The sequence below is a fragment of the Octopus sinensis genome, linkage group LG9 (assembly GCF_006345805.1).
Source record: "Octopus sinensis linkage group LG9, ASM634580v1, whole genome shotgun sequence".
In the NCBI taxonomy this organism is placed as follows: Eukaryota; Metazoa; Mollusca; class Cephalopoda; order Octopoda; family Octopodidae; genus Octopus; species Octopus sinensis.
Genome location: NC_043005.1, coordinates 83,600,640 through 83,621,951, shown reverse-complemented (window position 1 = coordinate 83,621,951; position 21,312 = coordinate 83,600,640). Strand labels below are relative to the sequence as shown.

Genomic DNA, 21,312 nt, shown 5'->3' with positions numbered 1-21,312 from the left:
GAATTTTCTTAACCAATTCAGAAAGTTCTGACATGCCTCTCCCTCCCACACCTCTCATTGTCTCTAACCTCTCTCTCTACCATCCTTGAACCTTTTGTGCTAATGAAAAACAGATGCTCAGCTCCATATATGTTAATCCATGAGTAGTCTGGAGCATGTCAGAAGTTTCTGTAACATCTTTGCCTGGTTTAACATGAAACTTTATTGCATAACAAGCTTCCAAACATCCCAACTGCATTCTGCAAATTAGTCAGCTGTGACAAGCAGTGTTTGGTGTGTTCAAAGTGATGTTACAGCCATCTTCAATCTGGAAAAAAAAAAACATTGGCAGGTCAGGTTATTAGCTGTATAGTATTAAAGTTAGAACAATCAAAGGGAATTATAACTGTGTCTCTTAAACGAGTCTCAAAATGTCTGGAATGCACTTTGTATTCAGCCATCATAGCCATGCTGTAACGCTTTCTTCAGGAAAATGGGAAAACAGATTAAATACTAGAAATTTATTCTTAGTAGGTTAAATGACTGATTGTATTTGATACCTAAGAATAAAATAATCATGTTACTTTGTTATTGATGTTTGTGAGATCAATTGTTAATTATTTCGAACTTTATATTGATTTATTAATGTCGAAGAAAGTACACATATATACTGAATACTCTATTGGATAATAGGTCATGTTCCTCTAGTTTTCCATTTGTATTGCCTCCATTCAAATTATAATTTAATTAAATGAGTAAATATTATTTGCTATGCTATCAATACTCCCTCATCTGGTCCATAGAATCATGGCAAAACCTCAATGACGATGTAATCAGGTGTCTGGTTCCTTGATGCATGACATTTGTGCAATCATTTTTGTAAAATCCATGTGTGACAATCCTTAGTGACAAAACACTCTTCATCATCATCATCGTTTAACGTCCGCTCTCCATGCTAGCATGGGCTGGACGATTTGACTGAGGTCTGGCAAATCAGATGGCTGTACCATGCTCCAATCTGATCTGGCAGAGTTTCTACAGCTGGATGCCCTTCCTAATGTCAACCACTCCAAGAGTATAGTGGGTGCTTTTACGTGCCACTGGCACAAGGGCCAGTCAGGCAGTACTGGCAACGCCCATGCTCAAATGATGTTTTCTATGTGCCACCTGCACAGGAGCCAGTTCAGCGGCACTGGCAACGACCTCGCTCGAATGTTTTTTCACGTGCCACCAGCACAAGTGCCAGTAATTCCAATTTCCATGCTTGCATGGGTGAGATGAAATTTGTTGAAGCAGATTTTCTATAACCAGATGGTCTTCCTGTCACCCATCCTCCCCAATTTCAAGCAAGGTAGAGAAGACTAGAAGTGCAAAAGATTTGAAACCAATATTTACTTTAATATTTATGTTTTAATATTTTATTTAAATGTTTTATTGTAGATTTGCTGTTGAACATGTTTCAAAGATTTCTAGAATCTTAAAGCAGCCCAGAAGTCATGCCATGTTAGTTGGTGTCGGTGGATCCGGTCGACAGTCTCTCACCAGATTAGCTGCTCATATGGCCGATTACGATTTACATCAGGTATGTAAACTTACTTGTTGATGTTTTCTTTGAATATCAAACAATGCTGAATGATTTTTAATGTTGCTAATTCTGAATTTCTTTTCAAACCCTGGACTATATTGCTGCTGTTGTCAACTTTCTAGACAGAAACTAAAAGAAGCCTGTTTACACACACAGTGTGTGTGTAAACAGGCTTCTTTTAGTTTCTGTCTACCAAATCCGCTCACAAGGCTTTGGTTGGTCTGAGGATATAGTAGAAGAAACTTGCCCAAAGTGTCACCCAGTGGGACTGAACCTGAAACCATGTGGTTGGAAAGCAATCGTGTGTGTCTTTGTGAACAAGTTTGTCCCCCACCACCACCACTAATTGATGACAGTGTTGGTTTGTTTATGCGTCTGTAAGCTAACAGTTTGGCAAAAGAGACCAATAGAATAATTACTAGGCTTTAAAAAATCAGTCTTGGGGTTGATTTGTTCAGCTAAGACCCTTCAAGGCAGTGCTCCAACATGGCCATAGTCAAATGACTGAAACAAGTAAAAGATAAAAGATGTTAATTGTTTTTGGTAAATTCCTAAGATGAAACTAGTTGGTTTAGTCCTCATCCCAGGCTGCCAAAAGCTCTTAGGTTTATCTACAAAGTTTTAATTTCATGGCTGGTGGAGCTTATAAATGAGTACCACTGTCATACAAATGATGTTGTTAATTTTGAGTCTTCCCTAAAAATCGTGTCTGGCAATGCTGAAATATTACCTTGTTTGGAAACAGATTAGGATTGGTAACAGGAAGGACATTTGGAAGTAAAAACTCTGCCTCAACAAAATCCATCTGACCCATGCAAGCATGACATTAAATAGTGATATCATCATCATCATCATCATCGTTTAACGTCCGCTTTCCATGCTAGCATGGGTTGGACGATTTTGGCTGAGGGCTAGCGAACCAGATGGCTGCACCAGGCTCCAGTCTTGATCTTTCAGAATTTCTACTGCTGGATGCCCTTCCTAATGCCAAACACTCCGAGAGTGTAGTGGGTGCTTTTTATGTGCCACAGGCATGGGGGCCAGTTAGGCGGTACTGGCAATGACCTCGCTCGAATCTTTTTACACATGCCACCGGCACAGGTGCCAGTAAGGTGACTTTGGTAACGATCACGCTCGAATGGTGCCCTTTTACATGCCACATGTAATATACCACAGGCTTCTTTCAATTTCTATTTACCAAATCCACTCACAAGGATATTAGTGGAAGACACTTGCCCAAGATTGGACTTGAAATCATGTTTGGGAAACGAACTTCTCGAGAATACCATCATACTTGCATCAATTTAAATTATTGATTAATTATAATTTGATGAATATCTTAATCTGTTTTCTTTTTTCTGCTGATGCTGAATGTTTGAGCATGTAATTAACCTGAGAGGAAATGATTTAATTGTCTGTATTTAGGTAGAGATTACCAAAAGTTACACGCAGAATGAATGGCGAGAAGACCTGAAAGTTATACTCAGGAAATCAACTGAAACAGATAACCATGCTGTGTTTCTCTTCTCTGACACTCAGGTAAAATATTTCTTATGCTTCGTGGAAGAGTTATACATTTTCAATAAATAGTTTGTAATCATTTAAACATTAATTCTTTTGTTATATTTCTGTTGAAATATACTGCTTTTATTTCAATAAATTTTGGAAATGATGAGGAATTTGGTAAAATAACTGTCATTATTGATCTGATATTTGGAACATGAATTAACATGGAATTTTGATGAACGGTCTTAATTTAGATCATCTTAAAACTGAAACGTTTGTAGCATAGAACCATATTAATCTGGTGTTTGGAACATAAAATAACATGAGATTGTATTTTGGTTCACTTTAAAACAGGATGTTTGTGTTACAGGACTAGGGGCAGTTTTAAGCAGTTGACATTGTAGGATTTCTGTTATCTATCTCTGTGTGATATCTGCACTTGTAGGGTGCCTCACACATTTCCCTACAATGTTGTAGAAAGGAATAAAATGGCAGGAGCTTGAATAGCAGAGCAAATAACAATAATAGTTTATTATTTCACAAAAAGAGATACTTCATCACTGGGTTAGGAAGGCAGCAGAGTCAGATTAAATCACCATGGTTAAAACAGTCTTCACTGCCCGCGGAGTCTGGTTTGCCCTTCGAGTCTGGAGCCTTGTTGGGACACATCTTAATTCATCGACCGCCAAGAGGCTTGGAATAGGGGGAAAGGCTAACTGCTACTTTTAGCAGGTCGGGTGACCAAATAAAGACAAGAGCCTCCCCTATTTGCTTGTCAAAGAGAGAGGACAAAACGGCAATTAAAAATCAATATTTCCTGTCCTTAGAATGAGAAAAATATATAACTCCTTTCTTCTGTAAACAAGCTAAATCATTAGAAAATAAAGATGGTTTAACAACTGGCAGATGAAAACCTTTGAATATAATATATAATATACATGAACCTACGTTTAAACAGGTACTGAGTCTTTTGTAAATCTGTGTTTCAACCATCATATTTATCTCAGACTATTTTTGACTCAAAAGATCATCCTTTTTATGAGAAATAATGTCTCGAGACAGCTAAAGCTAGGTTGTTTTTATATTGCGTTTGAAAGATCAAGAAAGAATCCTTTTTGGAAGACATCAATAATTTGCTAAATGCTGGAGAAGTACCAAACCTTTTCCCTCCAGATGAAAAGCAGGAAGTGTGTGAGAAGATGCGTCAGTTGGATAGGTGAGTGTGTTGAATATTTTTGTTTTGTATATGCATATATTTGTGTGTGTGTGTGTTACATGTATGTGTATATATACATATATTCTTTTACTTGTTTCAGTCATGTGACTGTGGTCATACTGGAACACTGCCTTTAGTTGAGCAAATCAACCCCAGGACTTTGTAAGCCTAGTACTTATTCTATTGGTCTCTTTTGCTGAACCACTAAGTTATGGGGACGTAAATACACCAGCATCGGTTGTCAAGCAATGTTGGGATGACAAACACAAACATATACACACACACACACACACACACATATATATATATATACTATGGGCTTCTTTCAGTTTCTGTCTACCAAATCCACTCACAAGGTTTTGGTCGGCACGAGGCTATAGTAGAAGACACTTGCCCAAGGTGCCACGCAGTGGGACTGAACCCGAAACCATGTGGTGCGTAAGCAAGCTACTTACCACACAGCCACATATATGTGTGTGTGTGTGTAATCTAAAGACTACATTATTTATATGTGAGCTACTGCAAGTTTCATACTCGTATGATGTAGTAACTGGACAGGTTTGTGTGGCACACCATGCCTGACCCAGCAATTTTTCATGCTCAGATGACATGGCATGTTTTTGCTTGCATCTTTCTTGCAGAGAAGCCTTTTTATTTGAGTCTGAATAATTGCTAGGTCATGCATGGCATGCTATTGAAGCCTGTCTGATTACTGCACTATCCAAGCATGAAATTTGAAGTAATTATTATGTATTCATTAAATGATACTTAACTTTTGCCGGATTAAATACTTTTTTGCTTCCCTTCCAACAAGCAAACAATATTCTATGTGTACAAGTACATACATACATTCATGCATGCATACATACATACATACATACATACATACATACATACATACATGCATGCATGCATGCATGCATACATACATACATTCATGCATACATACATACATTCATACATACATTCATGCATACATACATACATTCATACATACATACATTCATGCATATATACATACATACATACATACATACATTCATGCATACATACACACACATACATACATACATGCATACATACATACATACATACATACAAACAAAAATACCCTGTTGTTGATGTTAAAATTCCAATGAAGGGGCCTTGGATCTAGGTTAGAAGCCAGTTCTTTCTCTATTAGCAAGCAATCTTGAAATAAAACTGAATAATGACATATTACAGGATCTAACAGGCTGAAGAGCTGTGTCATGCTCCAATGTCTGTTTTGGCATGGTTTCTACAGCTGGTTGTCCTTCCTAATACCAACAGCTTTATACAGTGTACTAAGTGCTTTTCTGTTGGCATTGGCACTGATGAGGTTGCTAAGTAATTGCAAAACAACAGAAAAATTCCGTTGACTGAATGGAGTTGTAATAGAGAGAGAAGTGGCTTTATGCCAGGTGTTAGAGTGGCTATAGTAAGACAGAGGGACAGGTGCAGCTGTTTTATTAGAAAGGAGATACATGGCTACCCTGCATCATATAAGGATAGGTGGTAGTAGCTAGAAATAAGATGGTGTCAGAGCATTTTCTCAAGATTCATGAAGATGAATATAAGACAGAATACAAACAGAGAATTGGGAAGGGCTGGTAGACAGGGTCATTAGAGTGACAGATCATTAGAGATGGGTTTAGAGGTGAATGTAATGAATAGAACAAGGGTGGATATATATCCCAGATCCTTTAGAGGAAAACCTTAGAAGTGCAATGTTACAACATTAGCTAGTTACATACAGTGATTAAAAGAGGAAGCCATACTAAATGAACTGAAAGTTGCTAGAACAATATAGACCATACCTGAATGGAAGTAGGTGTTGTAAACTTTGCCTGGCAGAAAGGAAAATTATTCAAAAAAGTTCACAAGGATTAGGTACTTTCCTAAACTCCAAAAGCAAAATGTTCTGATGCTGCCCTCATGATCAGAAATTAATTTTGGCAACATAGTTGTTCCCATTTCTGCACTAAAGAACAGTGTACATGTACACATGTACAAATGATACAGACTCTCTCTCTCTCTCTGTCTCTCTCTCTCTCTCTCTCTCTCTCTCTCTCTCTCTCTCTCTCTCTCTCTCTCTCTCTTTCTCTCTCTCTCCCTCTCTCTCTCTCTCTGTGAGTCTGAAAATATAAATTGGAATTGTCATGATTAGAGATGAGATGAAGATTTACTTTGAGCTAAACAACAACTCATAAATAAAAAATGGTATTGAGATAGTCTGTAATGTAAATTATCACAATACCTCATCCTTACATCTTTATTCTTTATCTTTTACTTGTTCCAGTCATTAGACTGTGGCCATACTGGGGCACCACCATGAAGAATTTTCAATCGAATGAATCAACCCTAGTACTTTGTTTTTAAGCCTGGTACTTATTCTATCAGTCTCTTTTGCCAAATCATTAAGTCATAGGGATATAAACACACCAACACTGGCAAATCAAACTTTGGTGGGGAACAAATACACACACAAAGACACACTCACACAACACACACACACACACACACACCACACACACACACACACGTATATATATATATATATATATTATATATATATATCATCACATCATCATCATCATCATCATTTAGCGTCCTTTTCCATGCTAGCATGGGTTGGACGGTTCAACTGGGGTCTGGGGAGCCCGAAGGCTGACCAGCCATCAGATCTGGCAGTGTTTCTACAGCTGGATGCCCTCCTAACGCCAACCACTCCGAGAGTGTAGTGGGTGATTTTATGTGCCACCGACACAGGTGCCAGACGAGGCTGGCGAACGGCCACGCTCGGATGGTGTTTATGTGCCACCGACACAGGTGCCAGACGAGGCTGGCATACGGCCACGCTCGGATGGTGTTTTTATGTGCCACCGACACAGGTGCCAGATGAGGCTGGCAGGTGCCAGACGAGGCTGGCAGACGGCCACGCTCGGATGGTGTTTTATGTGCCACCGACACAGTGCCAGATGAGGCTGGCGGACGGCCACGATCGGATGGTGTTTGTTACGTCCCCAAAGCATGGAGGCCAGTCTATGCGGTACTGGCTACGGCCACGTTCGGATGATTTTCTTGTGTGCCACCGGCACTGGTACCACAAAGATACAAATTCCATTTATGTTCATCTATTTTGATTTGTTTCGATTTGATTTGATTTTCACTTGCCTCATATACACACAACAGGCTCCTTTCAGTTTCTGTCTACCAAATCCACTCACAAGGCTTTGGTTGGCCCAATGTGCCACACAGTGGGACTGAACCCAGAACCATGTGGTTGGGAAGCAAGCTTCATGCCAACTGCCATGCCTTCACCTATAAATTTATAAACTTATTTTTAAGGTAAATATATTCCCAGTTTGAAAACATTTCTTTCTCTTTTTTCTTGCAGGCAACGAGACAAAATGAAACAAACAGATGGCTCACCTGTTGCGTTGTTTAACTTCTTCATTCAGCGTGTACGAGATCAACTTCATATTGTTTTGGCAATGAGTCCCATTGGGGATTCTTTCCGTAATAGACTACGAAAATTCCCTTCATTAGTCAATTGTTGCACAATTGATTGGTTCCAGGTAAAATTACTGCTCTTCTATTTTCACACACTTGCTCATTTGATCTAATAAACCAGGTAATTCTCATCACTTATAATTTCTTATGCTAGTGCTAATTATGTTATTAATTTTACATGCAGCAGGCATCACTGAATATTTTCTCCAAGACATTACTATAAAAAGTAATGGTTGTTACCACCTCAGTGTGGTTGTTCCATACAGAACACTGTTACTACTCTTTTTAACCCCAGGGGGACACCTCCTCCAGCTAGTTAATGACACACTGTCTGTGTCTGTCATATTGCAAACTAGGGAACAAACAACTCCCTGGAACGTTTGTTGATGGATTTATAATTATGAATGTTTACTAACATATTGTTAGGGTTGTTTAAAGGCAGCAGATGTGAACTTGACACATCCATTAAGTCTTAAAATTCCATAATTGCAGATTTCCACAACTGTCACCAAATGCTGAACCACTTAAAAGTTCTTTGTTTGCATTCTGTCTTACATTCACCTTCATGTATCTTGAGAAATTGCTTGGACACCTTGTCACCATATCATCATCTTATTTCTAGCTACTCGCCTCTATCTTTATATGATGCTGGGAGCCATATATCTCTTCTCCAGCAAAACAGCTGTCCCTGTACCTCTGTCTTACTTTAGCCACCCCAACACCTAGCATAAAGCCACTTCTCTCTCTACTACAACCCCACTCAGCCAACAGGATTTTTTTCTCTGTCTTGCAATTATTTGGCAACCTCATCAGTGCCAGTGGCAACAAATGTTATTGTTTTAGGGGTCAAAAACTGGAACTATGTATTCTTCTGTGCAAGAAACAAAAGCTTGATCTCATTTTAGAAAATAAATCTTGTCAAAATTCATCAAAATTCATGTGTGTTTATTCTTTTGTGTTTTATGAAGTAAATATTTCTGGGTGTTTTTCTTTTTCCTTAATTTTCAAGCTTACTGGTGATTAGAATTCTGACATCATTTATTAAAGGTTTATTTATTATTATGCATGTATAGGTACACACACACACACTGACCCACACACATGCGCACAAACAAACAAAAGGGAACGCAGTGTAAATAACGGACAGAGTCAAAACTATTGAAAAGGTTGCAAGACACAACGAAAATTTTAGGAAAATGAAAATAAGAAATAAGTGGAAATTTTACCGGTGAGTGTGTTAAATAATAAGGCACAAAAAGAAAATGACTCTCCCCAGACACAACAGAATATGCTTCAACACACGAACTCATATAAAGAATCTTGCAAACCAAATCCCAAAACGAAATATTATTATTTATTTATCAATGATCTAATTAGAAAATCAGTGCCCAGGAATCAATATCTTGTAAATTTATGTGAAAACATTTACATGTAGTCAACTTCACTACATTCAACTCACCTTGGTTGGTGAAAGGGCATAACAACATTTGCAATGTGAATTATATAGTATTTGTGGATTTCATCCAAATTCATGCAGTAGTTGTATTTTTATGATTTTTATACTGGACTAACTGCATTTCTTCAAAATCTTCAGTTTCTTACAGGACTGAGAGATTTCTGTAGGGAAAGTAAGACAGGAGTTTACAAGTTAATATGTTGCCAAATATCGTTTCTATAAAAAAAGCAAGTATTTCAGGACTTTAAGAGTTTATACAACACCAAATATTTCTATAGAGAAAGTACTATGGGATTTTAAGAGTTAAGTTGTTAACCATGATCAATCTGCCTTTAGTCTAACATCCAGTGATCTGGGCTTCTTTGAAGATTTTGGCAGTGTTAGTAGCAGTATGAGGTTGGTATTGTCAGCAACAGTACAATGCCTTTTCACAACAGTCATTGAAGCTTGCTTTGAACTTGTTTGCATTTTAATGAGCAAATGTTTAATGTCAAAGTTTTTTCTTAATAATGCTCCAGTATTGGTCCTTATGGGTCAAGAAAAACACCCCCAAAAACTATCAGTATGAAGATACAATGCACTGGGACTAAATCCTGCATCATGTGGCTGTAAATAGAGCTTCTTAATTATACAACCATACAAAAATCATTCATAATGAAATAACATTTTTCTTTGATCTAAAAGAAACTCTATTCTTTTATTCATTTTGTTTTTTCTTTTTATCTTTGCTTAACAACAGTCTTGGCCAAAAGATGCCCTAGAGGCTGTTGCAAGACGTTTCCTTGGAGATGTAAAAATGGGTGACCATGATAAATATGGGTGCACTGAAATGTGTCAGTTGTTCCATACAACCACATCTGATCTGTCCGCCAGATTTTTTTCAGAACTTGAGAGACACAATTATGTTACCCCAACATCGTATTTGGAACTTCTCAGTACATTTAAACTACTTTTGGACAAAAAACAGACGTAAGTTTGATAGATTAGTTCATTTGATTTTCTTCTGTTTCTTTTACTTGTTTGTATTGGGGGGATACAACTTAATATTCAGGCATTTTTTGATAACTGGATGCCTTTCCTGTTGCTAACACTTATCAATTCTTCAAATAAGGGATATTTTAAACTGTTTGTCTTTGAAAATGATGTGATAGAGGGTGATCTGTTTGTGAAGGATTTCAACATAGTGCCACTGTTTTACTAAAACCATTTTACTAATGTGGAGATGCAGAATGTGAACATTCACAGAGGACAAGAATATACCACGCACACACACACACACACATTCACACGTAGACACAAGCATGACTGTGTGGTTTAGAAGTTTCTCAACCATGATTTCAGGTTCTCTTACATGACATGGCACCTTGGGCAAATGTCTTCTATCATAACCCCAAGGCAACAAAAGTGGATTTGGAAACTAAAAGAAGCCAACAGTATATATATATATATCATGTGTGTTTGATACTTATGTAAGTTGTGTTCAGTTTGTACACATTCCATTGTGTTGTGTATAAATTATTGCCTGTGAACATTGTGTCACCACACATGTACATGCATAAAAGAAATCATTATTATAAAATGGATTTTAAAAAATGTTCAATTTTGTCTATGATACACTATTGATAATGTAGACATATTTTGAATTTTATAGAAGCATTGTATTCCTGAAAATCTTGTCATGACACGGAACCTCATAGTACAAATCCTATTTTTTCCATTAACTCTGATGTTATTCCTATATTATGTAAAACAGCCAGTCAGTAAGAAAATAGGCTTTGTGTTATGGCATTTCAAGGCAATGACTGAGATCTTTGGCATTATGTTGTGCTTGAGAAGCCAAGTAAAATCACAGTCATGGTGGATACCGGTGTCATGCAAATGGCACCTGTGCCAGTGGCACGTAAAAGCACCCATTACTCTCTCAAAGTGGTTGGCATTATGAAGGGCATTCAGCTGTGGAAACCATGCCAAATCAGACTGGAGTCTGGTGCAGCCATTCAGCTTGCCAGCCCTGGTCAAACCATCCAGCCCATACCAGCATGGACAATGTATGCTAAATGATGATGATGATAACACAATTTACAGGAACATAAAGCTACATTGTATGACACTGATCCCTAATGACTACTCTAATGACAAAATTTAATCAATTATTCTCATTGCAGTGAAGTTTCTTTACAGAGACAAAGATACGTGGTTGGGTTAGAGAAGCTGGATTCAGCAGCATCTCAGGTGTCGATTATGCAGAAGGAGTTAACTGATCTCCAACCCCTGTTGGTCATTGCTAGCAAGGAAGTAGATGAAATCATGATTGTTGTAGAAAAGGAATCTATTGAAGTGGCAAAGAAAGAAAAGGTATATTTCTGCTAATTTTACCAAATCCTTCTTCCTGACATTTGAAAAAATATTCATTTTATATTTTATTTTATTTTATTATTTGTTTCAGTCACTGGACTGAAGTTATGCTGGGGCACCTCTTTCAAGGGTCTAGTCAAATAAATTGACCCTGATACACATTCTTTTTGATCTTGAAGGCGGCGAGCTGGCAGAAACGTTAGCACACTGGGCGAAATGCATAGCCGTATATCGTCTTCCGTTACGTCTTTGTTCAAATTCTGCTGAGGTCGACTTTGCCTTTCATCCTTTCGGGGTCGATAAATTAAGTAGCAGTTATGTAATGGGGTCGATGTAATCGACTTAATACATTTGTCTGTCCTTTTGTGTCTCTTTTGTTTAGCTCCTTGTGGGTAGTAAAGAAATAGGTATTTCGTCTGTCTTTACGTTCTGAGTTCAAATTGCACCGAGGTCAACTTTGCCTTTCATCCTTTCAGGATCGATATATTATGTACCAGTTATGCACTGGGGTCGATGTAATCGACTTAATACGTTTTGTCTGTCCTTGTTTGTCCCCTCTGTGTTTAGCCCCTTGTAGGTAGTAAAGAAATAGGTATTTATTGTATGGGTCTTTTTTTCGCTGAACTATGAAGCAATGAGGATGTAAACAAACCAGTACTTTTTGTCAGGTCCTGTGAGGACAAACACAAAGACTTGCCACACACACATCCACAAAAATATTGAAGATAATAAAATTATTTTTTTACTAATCTAAATTCTATGACCTTATAAGGTCACAAAATTTAACATTACAAATGGTTCTTTATGTCCCTCACAACATTGTCAGTGTCAATAATCTTCAAGTTGTAGTTATTTAACCCTAGGTTTAAGTTTGATCAAGCAAAACTACGATCAAAGGCATTCCAGCCATGACCTTCTTATCTTAGTTTCAGATGTAGGGAACCTAGGACAGCATACTATCAAATGTGCTCTTCCTTTTTGTTTTTAGATGAGAAGTTGTGATTTGAGGGAGTTTGACTATTTTTTCTTGCAGATTGTATGACTATATAGAAGATTGCTGGTTTGATGTGTGAAAACACTTATCAGAATTTTGTTAGGAATTCATAAATTCTTAATTTGTCAAAATTTTAAAATTTCATCATTTTCAAATGTTACAATCTGAAATATTTACTGAGCTATGTGAAAACAACCTGGGGTATGTAAAAATAAAAAAAGGTCTTTGCTTTTGTTGGAATTGTTTATATAGGCACAGTTGTGGCTGTGTGGTAAGAAGTCTGCTTCCCAGCCACATAGTTCTGGATTTAGTCCCACTGCATGGAACCTTGGGCAAGTGTCTTTTACTATAAACTCAGCCTGACCAAAGCCTTGTGAGTGGATTTGGTAGAGAGAAACTGATAGAGGTCCATTGTATGTATGTGTGTGTGTATTTGTATTTGTTCCCCGCCACCACTTGATGACATGTGTTGGTGTGTTTACATCCCTGTAACCTGGTGGCTTGACACATAAGAGAACGATAGAATAAGTACCAGGTCTGAAAAAATGAAAAATAAGAACTTGGGTTGATTTGTTTGACTAAAATTCAAGATGGTACTCCAGCATGGTCGTAGACTAATGACTGAAATGAATAAAAGAAAAGAGATGTGAAATATTTCAATTTTCATGAACTTTGACCCTTTGGAATTAGCAAATTATCTTACTTCTCAAATATATTTAGATTTTATTAAACGTGTAGAAGTTTTAGGCTGGAAGAGTAAAGTGCTGTAATGTCAACTTTGTCTTCCATTCTTACCCAAGTACCTATTTTTTTAATTTTTTCAAACCTGGCAAGTACTTGACTGGTATTTTATCTTATTGACTTGAAAAAGATGAATGAGAAAGTTGAACTTGGAAGGATGTGAATAATAATAATAATAATAATTATTATAATGATCCTTTCTACTATAGGCACAAGGCTGAAATGATAATAATTAAAAAATAAATGCGCCCTTTTAAAGCCTAGCCAGGCTCATGGGCCCGGTTTCCTGGTTTCTATGGCATATGTGTTCCCCAGCTGGACGGGATGCCAGTCCAGCACAGCGCTACCCATTTTTGCTAGCTGAGTGGACTGGAGCAATGTGAAATAAAGTGTTTTGCTCAAGAACATAACGCGTCGCTCGGTCCAGGAATCAAAACCACAATCTTACGATCATGATGCTGACACCCTAACCACTAAGCCACACATCTCCACAGAATGATAATAATAATAATAATAATAATAATAATAATAACAGACTAGATCTATTGGTGGTGGACAAGGTGCACCACATATGTTATATAGTTGACGTTGCATGCCCCTTTGACCCACAAATAGTCAAGAAGGAAGGTGCAAAGATCGATAGATACAACCCTCTTAAGTACGAAATAGTCCGAGTATGGAAAATGAAGAAGGTGAAGATAGTGCCAATTATTGTTGGGTTCTTGGGAACAGTATCAGAAGACACCAAGAGGAATATAATGGAAAATGGAATAGAGTACCCTGTAAAACTGTTAGAAAAGGTTTGCCTCTTTGGTACAGCCAGAATAATCAGGGAAGTATCAGATAGCTGAAAAGAACGAATAGCATGGTACTGTAGGCTGCAGGTAATAAGCTCACTAAAGGCGGCGAGCTGGCAGAAACGTTAGCACGCCAGGCGAAATGTGTAACCGTATTTCGTCTGTCGTTACGTTCTTGAGTTCAAATTCCGCCGAGGTCGACTTTGCCTTTCATCCTTTCAGGGTCGATAAATTAAGTACCAGTTACGCACTGGGGTTGATGTAATCAACTTGATCCGTTTGTCTGTCCTTGTTTGTCCCCTCTATGTTTAGCCCCTTGTGGGTAGTAAAGAAATAGGTAATAAGTTCACTATGCGTGCAAGACTCCAGGAGTTCCAACAAAACCTGTGATAAAGAGAAAATAAAAATGATTCTTATTAATATTTTTCAGATTGTGAAAGCAGATGAAGTTGTAGCTAATGAACATGCTATTAATGCTAAAGGCATTAAAGATGAATGCAACAATGATCTCGCTAAAGCCATGCCTGCATTAAACCAAGCTCTAGCTGCCCTGGATACACTAACTCCACAGGTAAACATGCCATTACTTTCTTTGCAATTAATCTTATCAGTAGGGTGCTTAACAATGAGCTGAGATGATGGCAGTTTGTATTTTGTCTTTGATGTGTAACATGTCCATGGCTAAAACATTTAACTACTACTGTAAAAAAAAAAGAAGAATTGGTGTTGGTACCACACAAAATACATTGGTGATGGTGCCATGTAAAAAGTATTACTCTCTCTCTCTCTTTTTACTCTTTTACTTGTTTCAGTCATTTGACTGCAACCATGCTGGAGCACCACCTTTAGTCGAGCAAATCGACCCCTGGACTTATTCTTTGTAAGCATAGTACTCATTCTATCGGTCTGTTTTGCCAAACCGCTAAGTTATGGGGATGTAATCACACCAGCATCGGTTGCCAAGCGATGTTGGGGGGACAAACACAGACACACAAATACACACGCTTATATATATATACCTATACATATATACGATGGGCTTCTTTTCAGTTTCCATCTACCAAATCCACTCACAAGGCTTTGGTCGGCCCGAGGCTATAGTAGAAGACACTTGCCCAAGGTGCCACACAGTGGGACTGAACTGGGAACCATGTGGTTGGTAAGCAAGTTACTTACCACACAGCCACTCCTGCGTGATGGTGCCATGTAAAAAGCACTGGTGCTGGTGCCATGTAAAAAGCATCCAGTACACTTTGTAAAGTTATTGGCATTTGGAAGGGCATCCAGCTTTAGAAGCCAAGCCAAAACTATAAAATCTGGTGCAGCCTCTGGCCTTACCAGTTCTTGTCAATGGATGTTAAAAGATAATGATGATGGTGATTAAAATATGAATCCTATGGTGTTAAAAAATTCTTCAATTTCTTCTCAGGATATTACTCTGGTAAAATCCATGAACAATCCACCTTGGCTGGTACGTCTGGTAATGGAAGCTGTCTGTGTCATTAAAGGAATAAAACCTGATAGAGTTCCTGACCCTTCTGGATCTGGTAAGAAAATAGAAGACTATTGGCCACCATCAAAACGTGTTCTAGGAGATATGAAGTTTCTGGAAAGTCTTCACACGTTTAATAAGGTAATTAATTATCAACTTTATTTAATCAGATTTTTCCTATTTTCTTTTTTTAGTTTAGATTTAGATTTCTTTTGACAATGTTTTGAAAAATTTCAGAGAACAAATGATAATGACCAAAAAAATGCAATGTCTAAATAAGGTAAAAACCAGATTTCAAAGCCACAACAACATCTGTTTCAACAAAAGTTAATCCATGATGTCTCTTGATGGTGGAGGCAGTCAATTTCTGATTGAACTGAGAAATCTCGGTTTCCATTTGTGTTTTTCCAAATTGCTGATACTATTGTCAGTCACAACTCCAGACAGAAGAAGCCAGATTTAAACATGAATTTCATAAAATTTGAGCAAATAACCTAAGGCAGCCTGTCCAATGCTTTAACAATTTGCCAAATGAGCTAATTTTCAATTGAGGGATGAAAGAACCAATGTTCCAAACACTTTTCTTTCTGGAGAAATGTTTTGAGCTTGTTGTTTATAAGCTCATGATATTTTATGGACTGTTAACCTCATCTCTACAGATGACCCATATATATAAATATACACACACACACACACATATTTACACACGAGGGTATATTGAAAAATTCCTGGCTTTGGATAAAAGAAAATACAGGAGGATCAGTTAATTATGATTTTATCAAATATATTCTCCTCTTAGATTCACACATTTATTGCAGTGGTTTTCTAGTTTTTCTAAGCCCTGTAAAGAAACTGAGAGGGTATGACCTCCAACCAGGCCTTTCACAATACCCTTAAAATCAGGAACTTTTCAGTACTCCCTCACATACCCATTTAGTGTTTACTGTCAGAAGAAAGGGTACACAGTACGATAGTAAAGATTAGTAATATTTAAATTTTTATCCAGCTAGTCTCTGGCTACTCTGAGTTATATCTGTGGGTGCAGAGGATCTTCAAGTATGTTACACCTGAAAGAAATTATGGAATTTATGAGCATTGTGCATGTGTGTGCATGCATGCACACTCACACACACACACACACACATACTACACAGGAGAAACAAAAGGTAAAGAAAAAAGAAAATGAAGAAAAGAAAAGAGGGTGAAAAAGAAAAGAAAGCAGAAAAATAAAAAGAGAAAAGGAAGAAGGGGCTAATATTACAGTGCTTGGAAACAGGTGAGAATTGGCGACAGGAAGGATATTTGGCTGCAGAAAGTCTGCCCCAGTGAATTCCATCTGACTCACACAAGCATGGAAAAGGGGACATTAAAATGATGGCAATGATAGATACTCTTTTACTTGCGCTTTTACTCTCTTTTACTTGTTTCAGTCATTTGACTGCGGCCATGCTGGAGCACCACCTTTTGTAAAACAAAATGATCCCAGGACTTATTCTTTGTAAGCCTAGTACTTATTTACTGAACCGCTAAGTTACGGGGACGTAAACACAACAGCATCAATTGTCAAGCGATGTTGTGGGGGACAAACACAGACACATAAACACACATATACATATATACGATGGGCTTCTTTCAGTTTCTGTCTACCAAATCCACTCACAAGGCTTTGGTCGGCCTAAAGCTATAGTAGAAGACACTTGCCCAAGGTGCCACGCAGTGGGACTGAACCTGGAACTATGTGGTTGGTAAGCAAGCTACTTACCACACAGCCACTCCTGCGTGAATCAAATCTTCTTTCTTAGAAGTAGAAGATTAAATATTTGATTAAAATAGAGAAAATGCTAGAAAACTCTGCTGAGAGTAAGTACACAGTTTGGTATTTATAAGTATTAAACAAGAAGCTTAAAATTCAAATGTTATCTGATGTGATTTTCTTTGCTTTAGGATAACATTAGTCCAGCAATCATGAAGACAATCCGGAGCAAGTATATTGCAAACCCAGATTTTGATCCTGAAAAAATCAAAGTTGCCTCAACAGCTTGTGAGGGTCTTTGTAAATGGATTCGAGCCATGGATACATATGACAAGTAAGTGATTTGATTTGAAATTTGTGATGTAGTTTGGGTAAAAGATTTCATCTATCACCCAATCCAATACCTATTTCTTTACTACTCACAAGGGGCTAAACACAAAGGGGACGAACAGAACAAGGACAGACAAACGGATTGTCGATTATATCGACCCCAGTGCGTAACTGGTACTTATTTAATCAACCCCAAAAGGAAGAAAGGTAAAGTGGACCTTGGCGGAATTTGAACTTAGAACGTAACAGCAGATGAAATACCGCTAAGCATTTCGCTCAGCGTGCTAACATTTCTGCCAGCTCACCGCCTTAACCCAATCCAATACCACCACTTAATCCTTGGGTGTCTTTAGGGGAGTTTCCTTTGATAGCGAGCAATCAAAACGGGTCTTGATATTGTAATTTGCTTTCTACTCCAGTATGGTTTCTTACATCATCCTCATCCTCTCCTACAAGTTTTGAAGGCATAAAGAACAGGTTTCCTTTGATAGCAAGCAATCAAAACGGGTCTTGATATTGTAATTTGCTTTCTACTCCAGTATGGTTTCTTACATCATCCTCATCCTCTCCTACAAGTTTTGAAGGCATAAAGAACAGGGATGCTACTCCCACTTTCTTGTGACTGAGTTATATAGAAGAAAAAAAATTGATAAATCTAGCATGAGTTATTTGTGACAGGTCGTTTATTATAACCTAAGAAAATATATATTTGGTGAAAAAGACATGAAAATAACTGAAAGATACCACCATTACCACCACAAGGCTTTGATCATCCCAGGACTATAGTAGAAGACACTTGTCCCAAGGTGTCATGTTGTGGGACAAAACCTGAAACCATATGACTGGGAAGCAAACTTCTTAATGTCATAGCCATGCCTGAATGCTTTAAAACAGGATCATTAACCAGGAGTGGATTTAGGCAGATTAGCATTAGAAGGATTAATCCATTTGTCATGGTATTTTTGCTAGAATACATTGCCATTGTTTTAATTAATTTTGAAAATAACAAAGAATTTTGTAAAATAACTTTTTCATTATTAAGCTGGTGTTTAGAACATAGATTAACATGAAATTTTAGTAGACGGTTTTAATTTAAATCCTTTTAAAACAGGGAGTTTGTATTATAGATCCAGGGTAGGTGTCAGGTGGGTTTGTGTTAAAAGGATTAAGTGAGACCCCCCTTCGGTCATGACTGACCATCAGATTGCACCTAGAAAGTTACCCTTCCAGACACAAGTCCGGGCAAGTTTGTTTATGGAAGACCAGCAGTCGCCCATACATACCGGGCTTCCCTCTCCATGCCACCAGTGTTATCCAAGGGAAAGGCAAAGGCCAATACAGCTTGGCGCCTGTGACACCGCAACTAATTTCTACAGCTGAGTGAACTGGAGCAACATGAAATAAAGTGTCTTGCTCAAGAACACAACATGCAGCCTGGTCCAGGATTCGAACTCACAACCTCATGATCGTAAGCTCAACGCTCTAACCACTGAACCATGCACCAAAAGATTAAATACAGTTCAAATAAATACTATTTGCAGATTAATATTGTTTTGAGCTCAAAGGCGGCAAGCTGACAGAAGCGTTAGCATGCCAGGTGAAATGCGTAGCTGTATTTCATTTGCTGCTACGTTCTGAGTTCAAATTCCGCCGAGGTCAACTTTGCCTTTCATCCTTTTGGGGTCGATTAAATAAGTTCCAGTTACGCACTGGGGTCAATATAATTGACTTAATCCATTTGTCTGTCTCTGTGTTTAGCCCCTTGTGGGTAGTAAAGAAATAGGTACTTCATCTGTCTTTATGTTCTGAGTTCAAATTCTGCCAAGGTTGACTTTGCCTTTCATTCTTTTCGGAGTTGATAAATTGAGTACCAGTTGCGTACTGGGGTCAATCTAATCGACTGCCCCCCACACACACACTCCCCCAAAATTTCAGACCTAGAGCAGAAAAGAATATTGTTGAGTTCTCATTTTTTTATTTAACTGCTTTCTTTTTTTTTCTGCAGAGTTATCAAAGAAGTTGCTCCCAAAATAGAAACGCTTAAGAAAGCTGAAGAAGAGCTTAGAATTGCTAAAGAATCTTTGGATAAAAAGAGGGCTTCATTAAAAGCTGTACAGGACAGACTCGATAAGTTAAACCAACAAATGGAAAGTAATAAACAGAAGAAAGCAGACTTGGAAAACCAAGTAGATTTGTGCACAAAAAAGCTGGAAAGAGCAGAGCAGTTGATTGGTGGCCTGGGAGGAGAGAAAGATAGGTAATGCTTATGAATGGAGTTTATAATTTAACAATTATTTTGAACTTGACTTCAGGTTTGTGTTTGTGTGTGCATGCATACTTGCATGTGTGTTATAGAAACTGAGTTTGTACCGTTTGGAAAATTTTAGCTTTTACATAAAATGTAAAGAACTGGATTAATGAAAGCTGATTAATGGGTGATGGTAGCCAAAACAGTAAAGATATTATGAAGTTATTGAACAGAGCAGCTGGATATGCTTTTTTTTTAATACAGTTTGTCCCAAACAAGGCTTGAGGCTGCTATAGTGTAAGGGACTATAAAGAAGGAAAAGAAAGGGCCTATACCTTCAAAGTTTAAAGGACTGAACATCATAGATCAGAGGAAAAGATGATGGCAATGAGTTCCGGAGAGCGGCAGTTCAAGGAAAGAAGCTATTAGAATAGAAAAGATGTATGACAAACAGGAAACTCAAAAGAGAAATGATGAGGACTTTGACAAAGAGCAGAGGAAATTATGATCATGGGAGAGATGATGGATGAGAAAGTGGCAGCTGTGGTGGTGGTAGTGGGTTGCTGTGATGGTAATGTCACATCATTGGGTCTTTGGATTAATTTGTGCTACATTCCTGGCTGCCCCTCCTTCCCTTCCTTATTTAATTGCAATTAGGTCATAAAGGGTGAAAACTGAGGTGTTACTTTCCTCTTTTATCCTGGAATATAAAGAAGGCATTTGATAGATATCAATGCTCTTAATTCCAACCATTTTATATCTCTCACTGCCTGTAAAATATTTAGGTTCTTTCACCGAATTAATTTCATAACTTTGGTGATAGGTATGCTATTGTAGTTGGTATTTCTTTGTGTATCAACACACGCCAGCCTCTGGCCCACAGCCATGCTATCTTTTTCCTCTCTCTGTCTTTTCAATTGCTAGTATGCAGTGATGCATGTTCCAACATGCAATGCAAAAGTCTTCTGAGGTGCAGTGCAACCACCTTGGCATGCTGTACTCCTCACCTCACTTGTCCAGTTTATATCTCAATGTCTGTTAATTCTAGTGGTGGCCACAACAGAGGTACATGCATGAGGATGAAGGACTCAATCTGATAAAACTCAGCACTTGATGTTCCTCTACTCTTATTTTTGGTGTTATTAAAGGTGATGAGCTAGCAAAATCATTACCACACTGGACAAAATGCTTAGAGACATTTTTACTTGCTCTTTACTGTTTGAGTTCAAATACTACTGAGATAAACTTTGCCTTTCATCCTTTCAGGGTCAATAAAATTCTTGTTCAGCACAGGGATTGATGTAATCAGCTTCCCCTTCCCCTCAT

General features: G+C 37.9%; 1 protein-coding gene across 2 annotated transcripts in view; it reads left to right on the top strand.

Moving 5' to 3' along the window:
• Nucleotides 1-21,312, top strand: part of LOC115215808 (dynein heavy chain 7, axonemal-like) — a 177,725-nt gene that overhangs the window by 110,625 nt on the left and 45,788 nt on the right. For both annotated transcript variants that reach the window (XM_036506057.1, XM_029785114.2), the window contains exons 43-52: nt 1,420-1,561; nt 2,990-3,103; nt 4,168-4,286; nt 7,705-7,885; nt 10,016-10,245; nt 11,442-11,631; nt 14,594-14,734; nt 15,593-15,796; nt 17,600-17,742; nt 19,744-19,995. In XM_036506057.1, coding sequence (XP_036361950.1) covers nt 1,420-1,561; nt 2,990-3,103; nt 4,168-4,286; nt 7,705-7,885; nt 10,016-10,245; nt 11,442-11,631; nt 14,594-14,734; nt 15,593-15,796; nt 17,600-17,742; nt 19,744-19,995 — 1,716 coding nt within the window. The remainder of the gene's footprint in view (nt 1-1,419; nt 1,562-2,989; nt 3,104-4,167; nt 4,287-7,704; nt 7,886-10,015; nt 10,246-11,441; nt 11,632-14,593; nt 14,735-15,592; nt 15,797-17,599; nt 17,743-19,743; nt 19,996-21,312) is intronic.